This window comes from Neovison vison, chromosome 9, assembly GCF_020171115.1.
Source record: "Neovison vison isolate M4711 chromosome 9, ASM_NN_V1, whole genome shotgun sequence".
NCBI lineage: Eukaryota > Metazoa > Chordata > Mammalia > Carnivora > Mustelidae > Neogale > Neogale vison.
Genome location: NC_058099.1, coordinates 32,293,794 through 32,312,432, shown reverse-complemented (window position 1 = coordinate 32,312,432; position 18,639 = coordinate 32,293,794). Strand labels below are relative to the sequence as shown.

Here is an 18,639-nt window from a genome sequence, read left to right as displayed (position 1 = left end):
ACTTGAAAATAAGCCTGACATGAAATGGAAAGGATCTGTGTAAAAAAAAAAAAAATATATATATATATATATAAAAGTTCACTGAGGACCTAATTAAAAATTTTGAGTGGAGAGAAGTTCTTTGTTCATGAATGGAGTGATTCAGTATTATAAAGATGTCAAATGTTCCCCAGGTTAATTCTGGAGTCATTAAAATTCAAATAAAAACACCTATTGCATTTTTGGAAACGTCTAAAAATTAAATTGGTGAATATAAAGGCATTGTGACAAAAGAAAGAAGGGCCGCATATGAAATTGTATTCCACATGAATAATATTTCAAACATGGGAATGCCAATTCCAGAGTAAAGAGATCAATGGGACAAAATGAAATGAGAATGTAAGAATGGTCCTATGCTGCACCGTCCAATATGGTGGCCACTCGCCATCTTGGTTCCCAAGAACTTGACATGGCTAGTGTCACATGTTGAAATGATAATATTTTGAATATACTGCCTTCAATAAAATATATTACAAAAATAAACTTTACCTGTATCTTTTTTTACTTTTTAAAATATGGCTACTGGAAAAATCATGGTTATGGTTTATATTACATTTCTATCATACAGAACTGTTTCAAGTATAAAAAAAAGTAATGTATTATTGTCTAAAGATAATAAAAGTTAGCATAGGCATTTTACTTTACTTTTTATTTTTTCAAGTTTTTATTTGAAATCCAATTAGTTAATATACAGTGTAAAATTAGTTTCAGGAGTGGAATTCAGTGATTCTTCACTTACAACACAATAATGGCCTCCTTAATACCTATCTCCCATTAACCCAACCCTCTGCCCAACATAGGCATTTAAAAAAATATTTTACTAATTTATTTGAGAGAGAGAGAGAGTGGGAGAGCACAAGCAGGGGGAGTGGCAGAGGGAGAGGGAGAAGCAGGCTCCCCAAAGAGCAGGGAGCCCAACATGGGGCTCCATCCCAGGACCCTGGGATCATGACCTGAGCCAAAGGCAGACATTTAACCTACTGAGACACCCAGGTGCCCCCCAGCATAGGCATTTTAAATGAGTGAGAGGAAGATACATTAATGACATGCTGGAAGAATTACGGAGTGACTATTGGGGCAGGAGAAATAGTTTTGATATGTTAGGCTGTATGCTGAAATTCCAGATAAACTGAAAACTGAAGTAATAAAAGTACTAGAGGAAAATATAAGGGAATATTTACAAAAACTGGAAGGATAAGAAGAGCATGCCAAGCCCAAAATGAAAAATGGGGGGGGGGGAAAGGGTCTTGATGAATTTGCCTATATAAAATACGAAAGTTTTCAATATTGTCAAGTAACATAAAAAACACAATTGAATGTCACACAAAACACGAGAAGATATCTACAACCAATGTGACAAATCCTTACCTTATAAAAAGCTCTTATAAATCAGTAAGAAAAAGAACACTCCAATAAGAACATGTGCCAATTACACGAACAGCCAATTTACAAAAGGAGAAACAGAAATGAGAAAGATTCCTCGTAAAAAAAGAAATTCCATCTTAGTAGTAATCAAAGAAATGCAAATTAAAATAGCGATTGCTGAGGATCAAAAAAGCATAATATATAATGTTGGCAATGAGTGCTGTCATATCCCTATGCAACTCCAAATTGGTATGATCTTTCTGGAGGCCAATTTGGCAATGCGTACAAAAGGTTCCAAAATGCGCTCACGCTATTTCTAGGAACTGATCGTCAGAAACTAATCGGAGATGTTCACACAAAAATACAAGTGTGAGTTTCCTGCATTGTTGTTTGTAATCAGGAGAGACTGGCAACCATCTCCACGCTCCATAGCGAAAGCCTCCTTGAATACGTCCAGCACTGCCATAGGGTAGGATTTTTTCAACAGCTATTGGAAGAAACTTCAATAGAGAATATACCTCTACCTCCTGTCCTGTCCCAAATTCCTCAAAACGGCAAAGATTCCTTTTTTTTTTTTTTTTAAAGATTTATTTATTTATTTGACCAAGAGAGACACAGGGTGAGAGGGAACACAAGCAGGGGGAGTGGGAGAGGAGGAAGCAGTTTCCCCGCTGAGCAGGGAGCCCAAGGTGGGGCTCGATCCCAGGACCCTAAGACCAGGACCTGAGCTAAAGGCAGACAACTAATGACTGAGCCACCCAGGGGGCCCCATGGCAAAGATTTCTTAAGAAAAATATCTGAAAGAGCTCTGGAAAGCAACAAAGAAGACTGTCAGTGGGTAGAATATTTGCAGAACTCTGGGAAAATTGGAAGGAAGGAACAGACCATAGGATGAAAAGGACTGAGGGGAAGTCGTTCCAAACACACAAGACTGTGGCAAAGGCGGGGTAGCTCGTGGGGTCACCAGACACAGGGGACAGGCTGTTGTGAGTCACAGTGATGGAGAATTCCTGCTGGACCAGAAAAACATTGCCACTGGACCGCTAAAGTAAAGAAGCTATTCTAATAGAAAGAACATATATTTGTTGATAAGTATTCACTCATATGCAATAAGAAAACTGTACAGACATAGGCTTTCCGGGGCTAGGTTACAGCTGATTGTTAGCTTTCCTTTTTTGCTCTTCTGGGTTTTCCAAGTTTTCTGTGCTGAGTACATATCAATATCACAGTTAGAAAACAATAGATGAGTATTTTTAAATAAAGAAGCAAAAAAATGAAAACAATGAGAACTTGACATTTTTCTGTAAGAACATAACTACAATCTTATTAGTTTTCTTTTGAGTTACTACAGTAACGTCCTGGCTGGTTTCCCAGACTCTGGTCAGCTGAAGATTGTTACCATCTCTTACTCCCTGCTTAAAAGCCTTCCATAGCTCCCTACTGCTGATGTTTCAAGTCCAGACCTAGAGGCATGTGGGGCCTTCACCATTCTTCACTTCTCCCACGACCCACTGGCTATTTGCTATTTCCTGAAGGTTCCACACATCTTCCATCTCTAGTCCTTGGCCCCTGTTGCCCTGACACTATCCAACCCTGGCAGGTAGACCTTGGGAGAGGAGGGGCTATAGCCAGAAGGTTCCAGAATAGCTCTGTGGACTTGCACACTCCAAGAGGCCCTGTCAGCCAAGAGGCCCAGCTGAAACAAAGCATCCTGGGATACTTCAGCCAGAGCGGGTATGGAAGGACAGTTCAGAATCTGAGAAAATAATAAAAATTTAATGCGGAATCCCATGGCAAAAATTGCAGGGAACCACAAGGAGCTCTCCTTGAGACATGAGTTGGTTTGGTCTACATATCCACCTCCTTGCTTCTGGGGTGCGGGATGGGGTGGGGATTCTGGCCCTGGCTGGTGGCCTCCACTTCACAAGGGCGGGCCCACCTGGGTTTACACCTCTGCCCACCACCTCGTGGCTGTAAGCCCTTGGCAAAGTGACTTCATCCTTCCCGAGTCTATAAAACAGCGCTTGCCATGTGCAGGGTAACTGGAAGTCATCACCTGCGTGCAGACCCCCACGACCCCCTAAATGGCAGAGATGATGTTATAATTCCATTTTCCCACCCCAAAGGTTCTGCTTCATGGGGCTAGAGTCATGTTTTGGGAACCAAGCCCAGGGGCTGTGTAGGCGGCTCTAGGAAGTGTCCCCGGTGAGCGCTCTGAGGTCGCTGTGGATTGCAGGACCCCCCACCCCGACACCTCTAGGATCTCCTTCTGGGCCCTCACTCACCCCTGTGCTCCAAGGATCCCTGTGGCTGGGAGCCCGGGTGAGCTGAAAGACTGGCCTTCTCCCCAGGCTGGGATAAACCCTGTTCCCACAGCCAAGCCTCCTGTCCTCTCGAAGCAGGATCCAGGCAACTCCTTTCTTGTAAGTGTCTTGTTAAGTGTCGAGGTCAGTGTGGTAGAAGGGTGCTCAGCTCTGGAAACCTGAGTGTTAGGGAGGAAGCATCCTTCCTAGCGGGGATAGACCACCGCCACCGGGATGGCAGGAGCCCTACAAAACCACAGGCCCTGACTGGGATGGTTCTCACGCACATGGGATCTCCCTGCTACGCAGGGATGGGCAGGGCAGAACACCCACTGGCAGGCTGCACTGTCTCTGAGGACACTCGCAGGAAGGAACAAGTGTCCCCTTGAACCCTAGAGTCTGTCCCATGGAGATTCAGCCTCAGAAAGTTGAAGGTCTTCAAGTTCAGTCCTTGACCTTGAACTTCTCCCATTAAATATCTTCCCTGGACCAGCCCCGAGGAAAAGCCTGTGATTACCAGCAAAGCCAGTCCTACCCTCCACCCCTCACCCCCTGCTGTCTGTTAAATGAACAAGCAGCTGGACGCGTTTCACCCATCCTGGTGGTCCCCATGTTTCAGTTCCTCCTGTCCCCCCTTAGAGGTAATTTCACCACCCAGGCTTGTGAGATTAGTTTTTTTCCTTTGAACAGCCTCTTTTTTTTTTTTTAAGATTTTTAAAAATTTTTATTTATTTGACAGAGAGAGACACAGGGAGAGAGGGAACACAAGCTAGCAGAGTGGCAGAGGGAGAAGCAGGCTCCCCACCGAGCAAAGAGCCCAATGCCGGGCTTGATCCCAGGGCCCTGAGATCATGACCTGAGCAGAAGGCAGACGCTTAACGACTGAGCCACCCAGGCCCCCTAGAGAGTCTTACTTTTTAAATGAGGTTTCCATTCTCAACAATAACGTCAATGAAGGGCGGTTTTGAGGAGGTCGTCATCTCCTCCACCCCCCCCCCCGTAGATAATAACATAAACAGGCAGCTACTAAAATTGAACAAAAATCCCATTATATACACACACCCTGGGAAATAATGGACCGCCCCCCAGATGCCAAAGAGGCTGCCACCAACAGCTGTGTCAGTGTGGGCAGGAGGATTTGGAGCCGTCCCTGCTGGCTGGCCCGCAGGCCAGCGCCCTCCCGGAGCTGGAGGTAAGGGCCCCGAGAAGGAGAGGACATCTCTTGCCTAGGGGCAGACAGCCCATCATCTAAAAGCATCAGCAAGTTTTCAGATAAAAGTGGGGGCACAGGATGGGGCCCTAGGACCATCAGGATTAGAATCTGGTCTGTCAGGAGTCCCCTCCTGCCTCCTAATGATGGAAGATCCGCAGCTGCGTGGGCGGCCCAGGTGACCCTGGAGCCTGGAGGGAGGCCAAGGACAGAGAGCAGAGGTGTTGCAGGCCTTCCAGCATGCCTGGCCTGTTTCTCAGATAACGCAGGCCTAGGAGCACCGTGGCCTCAGTGGCAGGCGGCCCTTCCTCCAGGACAGGGGTTCGAAAACTCCAGCAGCCTGGGCCCCCACCCCAGAGGGTCTGATTCAGGGTGGCTGGGGTGGGGGGTGGGGGAGCGCTCCAATCTGCTTTTCTAGGTGGGAGCAACAGTGACATGATACTTGCTGGTCCAGGACAGTACCTTAGAGGATGCGATTACCCGGCCCTGGTGAGACAGCACTCCGAAGTGCCGAGCTCTCAGAATGAACATCGCAGGATGACACAGCCAAGAAAAATGACTCAAACTACAACGCGTGCATTCCAATGCCCCGTATCGATGGCACCCAGAAGTGACCACGAGGCGGATCCCTGGCCGCTGCTGGTTCCAGGGGCTGGGTCCGAACGTTCCAGTGAGATCTCTGGGAGAAATCTCCACCACGCAACAATGCCACATCCAAAAAAGGACCCAGCTGAGAAACGACAGAAATGGCTTGGCTGCGTTCTGTGGGCGTGGGACTTGCTGACTATGCCAGCTCCTCCCTTCCCGACCGCCCCTGTGACAAGCTAGGGGCAGGGGTCTTCCTGCATCGCTTCCATTCCATCTTACCATCGTGGTGCAGGCAGACTGAGGGCCACAGGAAAGAAAATCACTGCATTTGCCCCCAAGAAGCTGGCCCCTGGATTATAGAGTCATGGACTGAAATCCCTGCTGAGCGTTTGGCCTCGTGTCCAGCAGCGTGCCGGGTGAGGGGAGAGAGCTCGGCCTGGCCCTCATCCGCAAGGGCTCTGGGGCCAGTAGTGCTGGGAGCTGGGCGGAGAAGAAATGGTGATTGAGCCGCCCTGGGCAAGGAGCAGGTACAGAGGGCAGCCTGCGGCAGAGGGAGGTGTGGGGAGCATGGAGAGAGCACGTGTCATCCTGCCTGGGGAGGAAGGCTGGGGGAGGATGTTCCTGCAGAGAGAAGCCAGTATGGAGGTGTGGCTGCCGCAGAGGGGGAAGGGACTGAAGGTGACAGAGGAGGAGACCTCGGGGGACCATGGAGGGGCTCTGCAGCCAGGCCAAGGAGTTCATTCCCGCTAAGGGCAGCAGATGCCTATTAAGCCTGGTTCCTGAATTAGATGCAAGCACGAGGTTCCTGTCTTTCGCTGCAGGAGTGTCCCCCCTGCCGGTGACTGCTCCGTAAGAAAAACCACCTTTAGAGGAGGTGACCAGAGAGACCCCTTGGGTGGGGCAGCCAGGGATTTGGCAAGCCTGGAAGGCTTCCAAGGGCCCCCGCGGGGCTGTGGAGGACTGAAAGGGCTGGTGCTTTCAGCAGGAGGAGCTCTGAAGATGGTGCCCTTTCGGGGCTGGGCAGATCAAGGGCCTCAGAGGATCCCAACCCTCGGAGGAGGTCTCTGGTATGGAAAGGTCAGCCCCGGAAGCGCTGAGATCACTGAGGACCAGCAGCGGGGCAGGGAGTCTCAGAGGCTGCCTGGAGGGCGTTCAGGATGGGAGCCTCGCCCCCACACAGCTGGGCTCCTGAGGGGGGCGGAGGGCAGCCGCAGCCTACAGAACCAGATTCGAGATGATCAGAAAAATAACAGCCACCTTTGCTTGGTGCTGCTGATGAGCCAGGCATGTCCCTCAGCACTCTGAAGTTTCTAGACACAGTTCATCCTCACCACCACCCCAAGAGTTAGGTGCGGTTATTAGCCCCATTTTCAAGACGAAGAAATTGAGGCACAAAGAGGTGAAGTCATTCTCATGTGCGCACCCCTGGAATGGGGTCAAAGACCAGACCTCCCTAGGCCCTCCTCAAAAATTTTTTGAGCTCAGAGAGATCATTGAAGTGGACTGGACCTGCTCCCTTATCTCATAGAAGGGGGAATCGAAGTCTGGAGAGACTAATTCTTCCACGGTGCTTAGCTGGCTGGCCGTGTCATGGAACTGGGAAACTAAAAAATAACTTGGTGAAGACGGTTTTGTAGACCACAGGAGCAGGAACTTGGCGGGGAGAGGCCCGATTACGAGCCCCCCTCCCGGCTGCTGTCTGCCGGTTGCCCGGGCAGCCATGCTCACTGCCTTCATCTCCACCCCAAGCCCTGCCTCCATCCTGTGCCTGCCACGCCCACGGGGATGTCCTGCAGCCCTCTGGTCTCTCACCTCCTCCTCCCCGGTTCCAGTGACCTCTACCTCCCCTCCACTTCAGCCGTTCCCCCAGACCCAGGGCCGGGCCCCTCAATCCCGACGTCCTTCCTCCAGTTCTGACCACGCCTCCCACCCTTCCAGCTCCCTCAAGCTTCCCAGAGACTTCCAGAGCTCCACTTCCTCCAAGCCCACGGGCCATCTGTCTGCTCATCCCTCTCCATCCGGGGCCCTGTGGAGCACCCACTCAGCAGCACCCTCCATCTTCATCACCCGCCCCCACCACTGTCTTCCACCTGGCAGAGCCCCGGCGCCGGGCCCAGGCCACTCTCCACCTTCTCCACCCTGCTGCACCACTGTCCGGGTCACAGCACCCACCAAGGGCGGTCACGTGGCCTGTAGACCGGGGCTACTCTGACAGCCCTGACCCCCGCCACAAGAGGGCGCCATTTCCCACCCTGAACTCCTGACGGGCAGACTGGGAACTACATTGGCTTGAGGGCTCATTGAAACCACCTGGGGAGCTCGCACAGGGTCTAATGCCGGAGGTCATCCGATATAACGAGATTGTTCTGGGGGCTGACCCTGAGGATCCGGCTTTTAAAGAGTTCCTGGTGATTTTAAATGTGCCCTGTCCCCACCAGGCAACACTACTCCGCTGAATGAAGAAACAAACTACTGAGACAGGTTAACGTCAAAAAACATTATGGGAAATAAAAGAAGCGAGACACAGAAAAGTCCAAGTTATATAATTCTATTTATATGGAATTTCCAAAATGGGCAAAAAGAGGGAGCAAGCAAACGAACCCGGGGCCGGGGGTGGGTCTAACTAGAGACGTGCACAAGGGAATTTGTGGAGGGATGGGCGGGTTCGAACACTGGGTTGCGGCGACGGCCGCAGAACTGTATCTGAAAATATGAAGTTTACTGAGAATAACTGAACTGTGGACTAACAATGGATGAACTGTATGGTGTACAAATTATATCCCAGGAAAGCTGTTCAAAGTGGGGGCAGAGGGGGAACCGGACGTATTAAAAAAAAAAAAAAAAATTCCCGGTGATCCCAATGAGCAGCCAGAACCCAGCAAAGGAGTCCTAACATCACTGACCCCAAGGCCACGACGTCCACTTCTCCCTGGCCCTCCACAGCCCAAGGCCCATGCCCATCACACACCCTAGCACAGCGCAGGCCACATTCTTATCCTTTGAGTGAAGGGATACGCATTCCTAGAGTTTGTTGCAGGAATCAGTGGAGGACAGGATGGCCACTGAATGAGCACTTACTCTGCAGAGGTCTTTCATTCCCTCGTTCTAACTCTCTCATCGCCGAGTCCCTGTGAGGTCGGGATAAATACCCCTGTTTACACAAAGATCTCACTGAGATGAAGTGTACTGCTCGTGGCCACGCAGCCCTCGCCTGGGAGAGCTGGGCCTAGAGATTAGCCTGCCTGATACAAAATTCTTCCCTCTTTCTCAACGCATTTATGTCTTGGCTGCAGAGAAGGCAGGGCCGATGCAACTCTATCTTTTCAGCCACCGGTGTTCACTACGGAGTCTTGTCTGTCTCAGCAGCAGCTTTAGATCCCATATACCCAAGTCAACAAGGTGAAGGAAACTGTCTGGGCTCACACAGCCCTTGCTTGGCAAAGTGAGATCTGGAGACGGCCCCATCCGATCGATCCAAGTCCCAGGCAGCCTCTGGGTACCATACACTAGGTAGGATGCCTCTCCAGGCACAGGAGCGGCCAGCCCCGAGGTGGGATGACTCTTAGCCCTGCACCCCTTCCAGTCCCAGTGTAATAAGCTTCTGGGATTAAGCTTCTCCCCCACCCCAGCCCTCTCCAAGCTCAGGACTGCCTTCATTTGATCATCTTTCCAGTGCACAAGTTCAGAACAGAAGAGCTTGACGCTGCTGATCGGCCAATTTCATAAAAGGAATGCAGTTTCCCTCGCACTCATGAAAAGCTGTTAGCCCCTGGAGAGTGTCCAAAGCCTGCCCGCCAGCGATGCAGCCCAGACATCGGGAGAGGGATGCCAAAGCCCTTGGGCACACAGAGGAGTCAGCTGGGCTGAGAGATTTAAATCGAGAGGGGTCCTTGCCAGCAACACCACCAAGCAACATCCTGTCCTCAGAGAAGAGGTTTCCCACTGAGATGCCCTGAAACCGCAATGGAGGGCCTTAACACAGCCAAGCAGGGATGGAGATGTGCTCCCAGACTGTTGCCACTCAACCCCAGTGAGGACAGCATAATGGAGGTGGCAGTGGGGGGTCGGGCAGGCAGCTGACCCTTTATCAGCATGTGTCCTGGAGGAATAGACCTACCACCCTCTGCAGACTTCAGTTTCCTTATCTGTAAAATGGGAGCATAAACCCTCCCTAGCGGGCTGCTGGCTGTGAGCGCGTTTGGAAATGTATAAAACATCAACAATGTTGGGAGGAACAATTTAACTTCTTTGGTGTCTTTCAAATCTCCATAGTTACAAGCAGTTCCCAAGTGACAAAAGAAAGTTATAAATGGACAGGTTTCCCTGCAGTGGGAGTCGGGATCCCGGGATTCAGTCTGGACTTTTCTGTGAATAGCCTTTCATGACTTCAGAGGGCTTTGAAACCCAGACCTTTGTCCCTTCCCCTCTCTGGACCTCCGTGTTTCACTTCTATATAATGAAAAGGTTGGAGGAGGCGTCCCTAATGGTCCCTCCCGCTGACAGCCAAAGACTGTTGGAAACAAGAAGATCTCTCCCCATCGCTGCCGGGTCCACTGTCAATATGGGGCCCCAGGACTGCGCGTCCCCACCCTCACCATCAACCTACTTGACACTCATTTTCGAGCACTGGTCACTGCTGTAAAGAAGGCAGCCTTCTAGCCTTCTGCAGAGTTTGGCAAGGAGTCCCTGCCACTGCAGGTCCCGTTTCCCTTATGCCTGTCCCTGGGGACTGAGAAACAGAGAGGTGGGAAGATGAGGACCAGCCTTGCCTGGGAAAAGCCTGCCTTGTTTGTATGAGCACAGACCATGGGGCCAAACACTCCTGCTTTTCAAGCGCCTCCAAAACATCCCTCCCTGTGCATGAACCTTCCGGCTTACACAGCTCTTTCAAATCCAGGACTGATTTTGGCAAGAACTGCAGGGAAGGCAAGGGAAGGGCTACTGTCCCCATTTTATAGGGCAGGAAACCACAGTTCAGAGAAGTGAGGTGACTTCTCCAAGGTCGCACAGCCAATGCATGGAGCGGGCTCTGCTTCCCGTGGGACTGGTGAGGCAGAGCCTCACAGAGTAAGTGTGGAGCTGAAGTGGGGAGAGGTGTGGTGACTCCCAGCCCTGCTGTGCACCTAGCCTCCTGGACACACAAATCTCCCCCTCCACGTCCCCCCTGCACCCCCCACCTCCCCACCCCTCCCACTGCCACAAGGGGCGGAGTTTTCCAAGACTCCTCCCACCGAGGTCCGCCTTAACACCCAACTCCCACATTCTCCCCACATAGCTCCCCGTGTTTCCTCGGGCTGCTGAGCACATGTGGAATGGCTTGCCTTGCTGGGATGCTCTGAAAAGCCAGAGCACACATGGGGAAAAAAAGGAAAGCAGGAGCTCCAGGAAGGACGGGATAGAAGGCAAGAGATCATTTTGCACTCATCCAACTCGGGAAAACTTTTTAAACATTGCTAATATCACAGTTAGAAAAGAAGTGTGGAAATGGGGATTTTCAAACACTGTTGGTGGGACGAGGACTCAGAACAGCCTTCCTGGAGGTCAGTTTGTTGCAATATTTTAAAGGACGCAATAATTCTGCCTCTCGAAATCTACTGAGAAGACGCACATCGAGACAGGAAGCTACTGGCTGTGATTATCAAAAAGCTGGACACATCCAATAAATTACCACTTATCTGCCTGACAGTACACCATGACCCATTAATAGGAATGTGGTCTATCAAGATCTCTATGATCTGTAGTGAAGTGAGAAAAACAACACATATAGTATGAAGTCATTGGGCTTAAATATACGGAGAAAGTTCTGGGCAGATGAACAGTAAATGGAAATCAAGGGTTCGCTTGGGAGAGAAAGCGAGATTTAGAGGGATCGAGCAAAGCAACGTAATTATTTTTTTACTATCCATAGCCAACTTTTTTTCTTTCTTGGCAAAAACAAAATAAACCCTGAAACACCATGTATGATGTATGCAAGTAAAACATTAAAATGAACCGCCAAAGAAAACCCCCAACAAACCCACCCAATCCACGGTGACACCAGAGCCTTCATTCTAAGCCAGCCCCTCCCCAAACTCCCCTCACAGCAGAGACGTTCCTGGTGGAGCGGGGGGGTGGTGTCACTGGGCGTCAGTAACAAGGACAGCAAACCTACAGGTGCAGTCAGGGAATGAGCCACACGATTTAGCCGGGAAGCATGACAAAAGGGAAGGTTTCACTCCTGAGCTACGTGGGATGGACAGGTTCACCTGCCCCGTGTCCAGAGTCCTCAGCCACCAGCTCTCTCTTGGCCCTGGTGTGTCAGCTCTAAGCCTGCTCCTAAAAGCAGGCTTAAGGGTCCTATGATGTTACCCATCCCCGCTGAAGCCACGCTGCCCCTTGGAAGGAGACCGCAGCTGCCAGGCCGGTGTGGGCACATCCTCTCTGCACACATACCTCAGAGAATCTCTGCACGTCTTGGGTCAGCGTGCCCACTCGCTTCCACTGATAATGCTTGAGCAACTTCAGGATGGCTGGGTTCACCGCGTTATCCGATGGGACAGTCCGAAAGAAGTATGGGTACTTTTTCTTATCAGCTAGGACAGGCGTGGTTGCGGCAAAGGAAAGCTGGAAAACACAAAACAGACATCACCTTTACTGGTGTATTTCTTGGCTGTGCGCCCAGGACCTCCCCCAACAGAACATAGACCCTGAGCCAGATGGTGGGGGGGGAGCAAACGCATGGGGCAAGGCATTTTGTTAAAGCCTTTTTGTTGGGAAAGTGATACATTATAATTGAAGAGAAGGTTTTCAAAAATGCCAAATAAGGAGAAAGAAGAAAAAATGTGGACCAATAATTTACTCCTCGCCAATGAACCACCATTGATGCAGTTTATTTCCTTCTGGTCCTTTTTCCATGCACAGTGATTTTTTTTTAAGAAGGAGATTTTCAAAATCATTCTACGCACACAATTGAACCCCTTCCTTAATACTATCCCAGAAGTCTTGAAACCATCTTGTTAAAAAGAAACTCCGTGCAAACATTTTAATAGCTGTGTAATACTACAGCATAGGAACGTACCATAATTTACTGAATCATCTCTAATTTGGGGGCATTTAGACTGCAATTTGTCATTATTGTCATGTTATTCTAAAAGCATCTTTGTGCCAACCATCTTTTTTTCTACATTTTAGGCTATTTCTGTAGGATAGAGTCCATGATATAAAATCTCCCACATAAAGGGGATGAGGTTTTAAAGACTTAATATTTATCCCCCCTCCCTAAATTATGTCAATTTACACACCCACTAGCCAGGTATAATTAGAGGGCCAATGTCACCACAGTCTCACCAACAGAGAGAAATAAAACATGTCTCTCTATAATTTTATAATGGTTTACCACTAAAAAAAATGAGTCATATTGCATTCATGGGTGATGCATAATGTTGAGCTTACTTCCATGGGATCGTTAACTAGTAGTATGTTCTATTTTAGGAGTTGTTTTTTCATATCCTTTGTTTATTTTTTGAGTGGTATTCTAACACTTTTCTGACTAAGTCTAATGAAGACTTTTCAAGTACAGCATCCAAACTAGGACTATTGGAGTTACCGCAAATATCCCAGTTTGTTTGCTTTTACTGTGTGTGTGTGTGTGTGTGTGTGTTTTAATTGACACTCAGTAGTCAAATCTGTCTATCTTCCCCTTCATTATTCTTTCTCTTTCTTTCAAGTGCCAGTAAGTTGCTAAATCGGATTTTAATTATCTGTCTTCCAAGGCCCAGCTGAAATGTCACCTTCTCTGTAGCATTTCCTCTGATCTCTGCTCTCCCTGTCCCCAGGCCTCACCCACAAAAGGTGCTTATCACCCTTTTTGATCTTTGCTGTGTGCCGGCAGAAACATGGTATCTTATTGCTCTTCTAATTTGCATTTACATTATAAGCAGGGGATGCCTCTTCTTATGCTCAAGAGCAATTTGCAGTTTGTTCTGGAAACCGTTCACATCCTTCACCTGATTTCCAATTTGACTCTTAGTCTTTTTCTTATCAGTTGGTAGAAGTGATCTTTTATATGAACGAAACTAGCCCTTTGCAATAAAAGTTGCCAATTTCCCCCCAAGTCTGCATTTTTTTCTTTTTGTGTTTCTTATAATGTCTTCTGCCATAGAGATTTTATGCGGTTGAATTTATCAGTTTTTTTCCCTTTTATGTCCTCGGGTTTTGTGTCATATTTAGAAAGGCTTTTCCCTCATTGAGACTATTAAATAATTCCTCCATAGTTTCTTTCATTCAGTCATCCCCCACCTTCCTTCCCTCTGTTCCTCTTTCTTCCTCACAACCTGCCACCCTCCTTCTCCTCCTTCTTTTTCCCTTTTTTTTTTTTTAAGTTTTGTGGGTTTTTTTTAAGTTTATTTTATTTTATTTATTTATTTGACAGAGAGAGAGATCACAAGTAGGCAGAAAGGCAGGCAGAGAGCGAAGGGGGAAGCAGGCTCCCCGCCAAACAGAGGGCCCGATGTGGGGCTCGAGCCCAGGACCCCGAGATCACGACCTGAGCCAAAGGCAGAGGCGCAACCCACTGAGCCACCCAGGTGCCCCTCCTTCCTTCTTTTATTTCATGTAAACCCTTGACCCAGAGAGGGCTGAAGCAAGCTCACTCTGCCTTCACAGGCTTTCTCCCTGAGCCCTTGCTGTCCCAGCAGCAGCTCTAGACCCAACACATCCCAGAGTCCAATTCCAGCATCCAGGGAAATAATATACGGGTGTCCTCCAGCCCCAGTGAAGATATTTTTTACTGCCTTTCCTATCACCCAAGGAAGTGCTCCTTCTCCTCCCTAACACTTTCACAGACTGAGGCAGAAGGGACCTTGTCCCTCTTCCTGGCCTGGCTCAGAGGGTAGACAACCAAGACCTAGGATCCCTGCATCTCTTGGGTACAACCAGCAACCTCACCACATCCCATCTGTTGAGAGGAACACAAAATATCCCACCAGCTGTCACTTGGAACTAAAGAGTACCTGTAAGAACCAGTTCTCAAGATCTTCATAGAAAGAGGGACATCATCCCAAGACTGCTAAAGGCCAAGGGTAGAATGACTGTTTAGAAAAATTCTGAGTAGAGGGCGCCTGGGTGGCTCAGTGGGTTAAGCCGCTGCCTTCGGCTCGGGTCATGATCTCAGAGTCCTGGGATCGAGTCCCGCATCGGGCTCTCTGCTCGGCAGGGAGCCTGCTTCCTCCTCTCTCTCTCTCTCTCTCTGCCTGCCTCTCTGCCTACTTGTGATTTCTCTCTGTCAAATAAATAAATAAATAATCTTAAAAAAAAAAAAAAGAAAAATTCTGAGTAGAAGGAGCAATGGGAAGAAGAACACACAGAGAGGAAACTCTTGGCTGGACACACCAAGGAATTCTTGCATTCAGAGTTGTCCAGCAATGCCAGTAGTGAGATCCCTGCATCTGGAGGTATGCAAAAGGAGGCTGGACTACGACCTAGTGAGAATACAGAGGAGCTCCAATGTATCTGTGAGCTCCTCAAAAATTATATGAAAAAGTTGTGTGGGCAGGTATATGCCTATAGGTGTACCCGTTTTTTTGAAAAGAGGATCCACAGTTTCCATCAGGTTCATCAGGAGGGTCCTGTGACCCAAACAAGGTCAGCACCCCTGCCTACAGGTGATACTGCGGTCCCAGAATGAGGACAAGAAGTAGATGCTCTCTACAGTCCCCTTGGACATAGTATCTGTGACTCGTCTCTCAAAATTAAAGCAACATGTCAAGCCTCCTATGGACAGGAGAAGAGAAAGAGGGAGCTGTTAGAAAAATCAGGGAGTAAGTCTTCCAGGACCTGGGATGGTATATGTGCCATCCCGTCCCCCAAGATGCTTATCTGACACAATTTGGGAAATATGGGTTTTCTGATGTGATTTATGAATCACACTCTGGTTACTACTTGATCGCTATTGTCCTATCAGTTCCAGGTCCACAATTAGTTGTTGCTTGAAAAACCTCATATGTTTGCCCTGTAGGTAATTACAGTGGTTACTGTTCAGTGAATAAATGGCCCATTGTGTTTACAATGGGCTTGGAGTACAATCCATGCCCCCGGTCTAAATCATGTTGGGTGCAAAATATTAACTGGCACCAGTATTTTCTGCCCCATTTGAGATAATGCTCATTTTGATTAGATGGCTTGGTGTTACCTTGCCTCTAGCTTTAGCCTCCTCAAACTTTCTTCTGTGGGCAAAGGCTGCAGTGGCCTAGGAGCACTGCTGACTTTCCGAACTGGGGGAACCTGAAAAGTCATCTAGCTTTGGGCTTGTCTCTCCTGGCTGCACGGCAGAATCACTTGGAGCGATTAAAGAAAAAAAAATACAATGCCTTGGTCCCACACCAAACCAACCGAACCGTAATCTCTGCGTCTAGAAGTCAGGCTTCAGGATTATTAAAAAAAAATTGACAGGTGATGACGATACACAGGGAGGGCTGAGAACCACAAATACAGCTCAACATCCCTCGTTCCGAATAAGCAGGCTTAAAACCTAGAAATGGGAGACATCGAGATATTTGCCATAGCCAGTAAGAGGTAGAAGCGGGACTCCAAAGGTGGGTCTACAGGACTCCAACTCCTGTGTTCGTTCTCCCCTTGAAGGCTGCCCACCTGCTTCCTATGTGCTGGCTAGCCCTCCCTCCCCGCCCAGTCCCTCAGCATCCGGAAACACCAGGCCGTCTGCTTCATGGCCAGAACCGCGATGCCCAAGCTTTCTGGGCTCTCCTTCCTTCTTTCACACAACCAAGTTCATTTCCAAACACACTCTGATTGAGGCTCTGAGTTATTGAGGCTTGGAGTTAATCCCTAACCAAGGATTTATTTCAGAAAGTACTTTTAAAATTTTAGAGTTTGTTACCATTTCTGGTTTTATTGCCCTGTTTTGAGAATTTGGCATGGAGGGTGTCTGCTTTTGGAATTTATCGAGACTTTCTTTGTGGCCTATTCTACAATTGATTTTTGTGAAAGTTCCACGGTGGCCGGAAAAGAGAATGCAGTCTCAAGTTGTAAGCTATGAAAGTCTTCATCAGGTTTCTTATGTATAACAGGTATAATCAACCAAAAGGACTGAGGGGGCGCCTGGGTGGCTCAGTGGGTTAAAGCCTCTGTCTTCGGCTCAGGTCATGGTCTCAGGGTCCTGGGATTGAGCCCCTCATGGGGCTCTCTGCTCAGCGGGGAGCCTGCTTCCCCCTCTCTCTGTCTCTCTGCCTGCTTGTGATCTCTTTGTGTCAAAGAAATAAATAAAATATTTTTTTTAAAAAAGTCACTGAGTATCACATGTTCCATTTTTCTGTTTAGTTGATCTGTCAAAGACTGGAAGACTTGTTCAATTTTTCTCTACCGTCTCTGCAATTTCTCCATCTATTTCTACAGTTTTTATTTTATCTGCTTTGATTTTATGTTACTTTGAGCATAAATGTTCATTACAATTACATCTTTATTTCTTAGCAACGTATACCCTTGCCTGGTCCCAAGAGCAGGCACTTAATAATCATTCCATGAACCGAGAATTAAAATATTTATCAAACTAAAAAAAAAAAAAAAAACCCTGTCATTTTATTACTTTTTTGGTCATTTTATTACTTTTTGGTTTCTATTATAACATGCTTGATATTAATATTGAAACCTTTACTTTATTTCTACTTGTATTTGCCTGTCATAGAGCTGATCCTCCTTTTATTTGCATTCGATTAAGATTGTTTTAAAGTATATTTCTTGAAAAGAGCACACGGATTTTAAAGCATGTAAGCTTATTGCTGTAGTAAGTACTTGATCTTGCACTTACCTTGTTGGCAATCTTTTATTTATTTACTTATTTATTTTTTGAGAGGGAGAGAGGGGAGGCAGTGGGGAGGGGCAGAGGGAGAAGGAGAGAGAGAATCTTAAGCAGGCTCTAGGCCCAGCATGGAGCTCGACTTGGGGCTCTCTCTCACAATCCTGAGATCACCTGAGTAGAAATCAAGAGTCAGAGGCTTAACCCACTGATCCACCCAGGCGCTCTGGTAGTCTTGCTCTCTTTGTATGCTTCCTGTTTGTTTCCTCTTGTTCTTTTTATACGCACACTATATGTCTACTCCTCTCTATTCTGGGTATATTAATCTTGCTTCTTATTTCAAACTGCTGGTTTTTTTTTTAATATTCTGAAGAAGGGCAAGTGGTTGAAATCTTGCTGAGGATGACCTTCTGTTGCCTTGACACATGGTTAGAATTGAGCTGGGTATAAAATTCTTGGGCTGCATTTCCCCCCTTTGAAACTACAAAGGGATGCAGAGGAGAACTCTGGGGCCAGTTTGACACTTGTTCATTTGTAGGTATCTGATGTCCTCTGCCTGGATCCCCAAAGAAGGTTTTTTCATTATCCTTAGATTTCAAAACATTTGCCAAGCTAGATCTTGGTATGACACTCTTGATTTTATCTGAGACACTGGGAATCCTTTAATCTCTACCTTTAAGCTTTTCACCTAAAAAAAAAAAAAAATTCTATGCATATATAATATAAATGTAGTATTATATGTAATACCATATTGATTTTATTATATTCATAAATATTCTTGTCTTTGCTCCAGAGAGCCTCATTATTTAGATGCGGTCTTTTCATTCTTTTTTTTTTTAAAAGATTTTATTGATTTATTTGGCAGAGATCACAAGTAGGCAAAGAGGCAGGCAGAGAGGGAGAGAGAGGAGGAAGTAGGCTTCCCACTGAGCAGAGAGCCTGGACCCAGGACCCTGGGATCATGACCTGAGCTGAAGACAGAGGCTTTAACCCCCCTGAGCCACCCAGGTGCCCCCTGTCTTTTCATTCTTCAATTCCGTATCAATCATATTTCTTCCCATGATTTCATCTCTGGTTCCTTGTCCTCTACAGCTCATAAGAACATCTCATTCTATTCCATATCTTTTATTATGGGATGTGTGCATATTTAGTTTCGCTCATTTCTGGTAAAGCGGCTGGGTTACTCATGGTCCCAACAGCAGGGCACAAGTTCTTTCTTCCTCATATCCTGGCCAATAATTGGTATTATCTCCTTTCCTACTTTTTGCCGATCTTTCTGGTACATGGTGGCAGTTCATTGTTATTTGACTTTGCAGCCCTTAGCCTTTGAGGTTCTTTGATCTATG

The 18,639-nt window shown here is 47.6% G+C and overlaps 1 protein-coding gene across 1 annotated transcript in view; it reads right to left on the bottom strand.

Moving 5' to 3' along the window:
* The window catches only part of GABBR2 (gamma-aminobutyric acid type B receptor subunit 2), a 341,241-nt gene that overhangs the window by 193,024 nt on the left and 129,578 nt on the right, over window positions 1–18,639 (bottom strand). Inside the window, exon 3 of the mRNA XM_044265274.1 lies at window positions 11,938–12,108. Within this exon, the coding sequence (XP_044121209.1) occupies window positions 11,938–12,108 (171 nt within the window). The remainder of the gene's footprint in view (window positions 1–11,937; window positions 12,109–18,639) is intronic.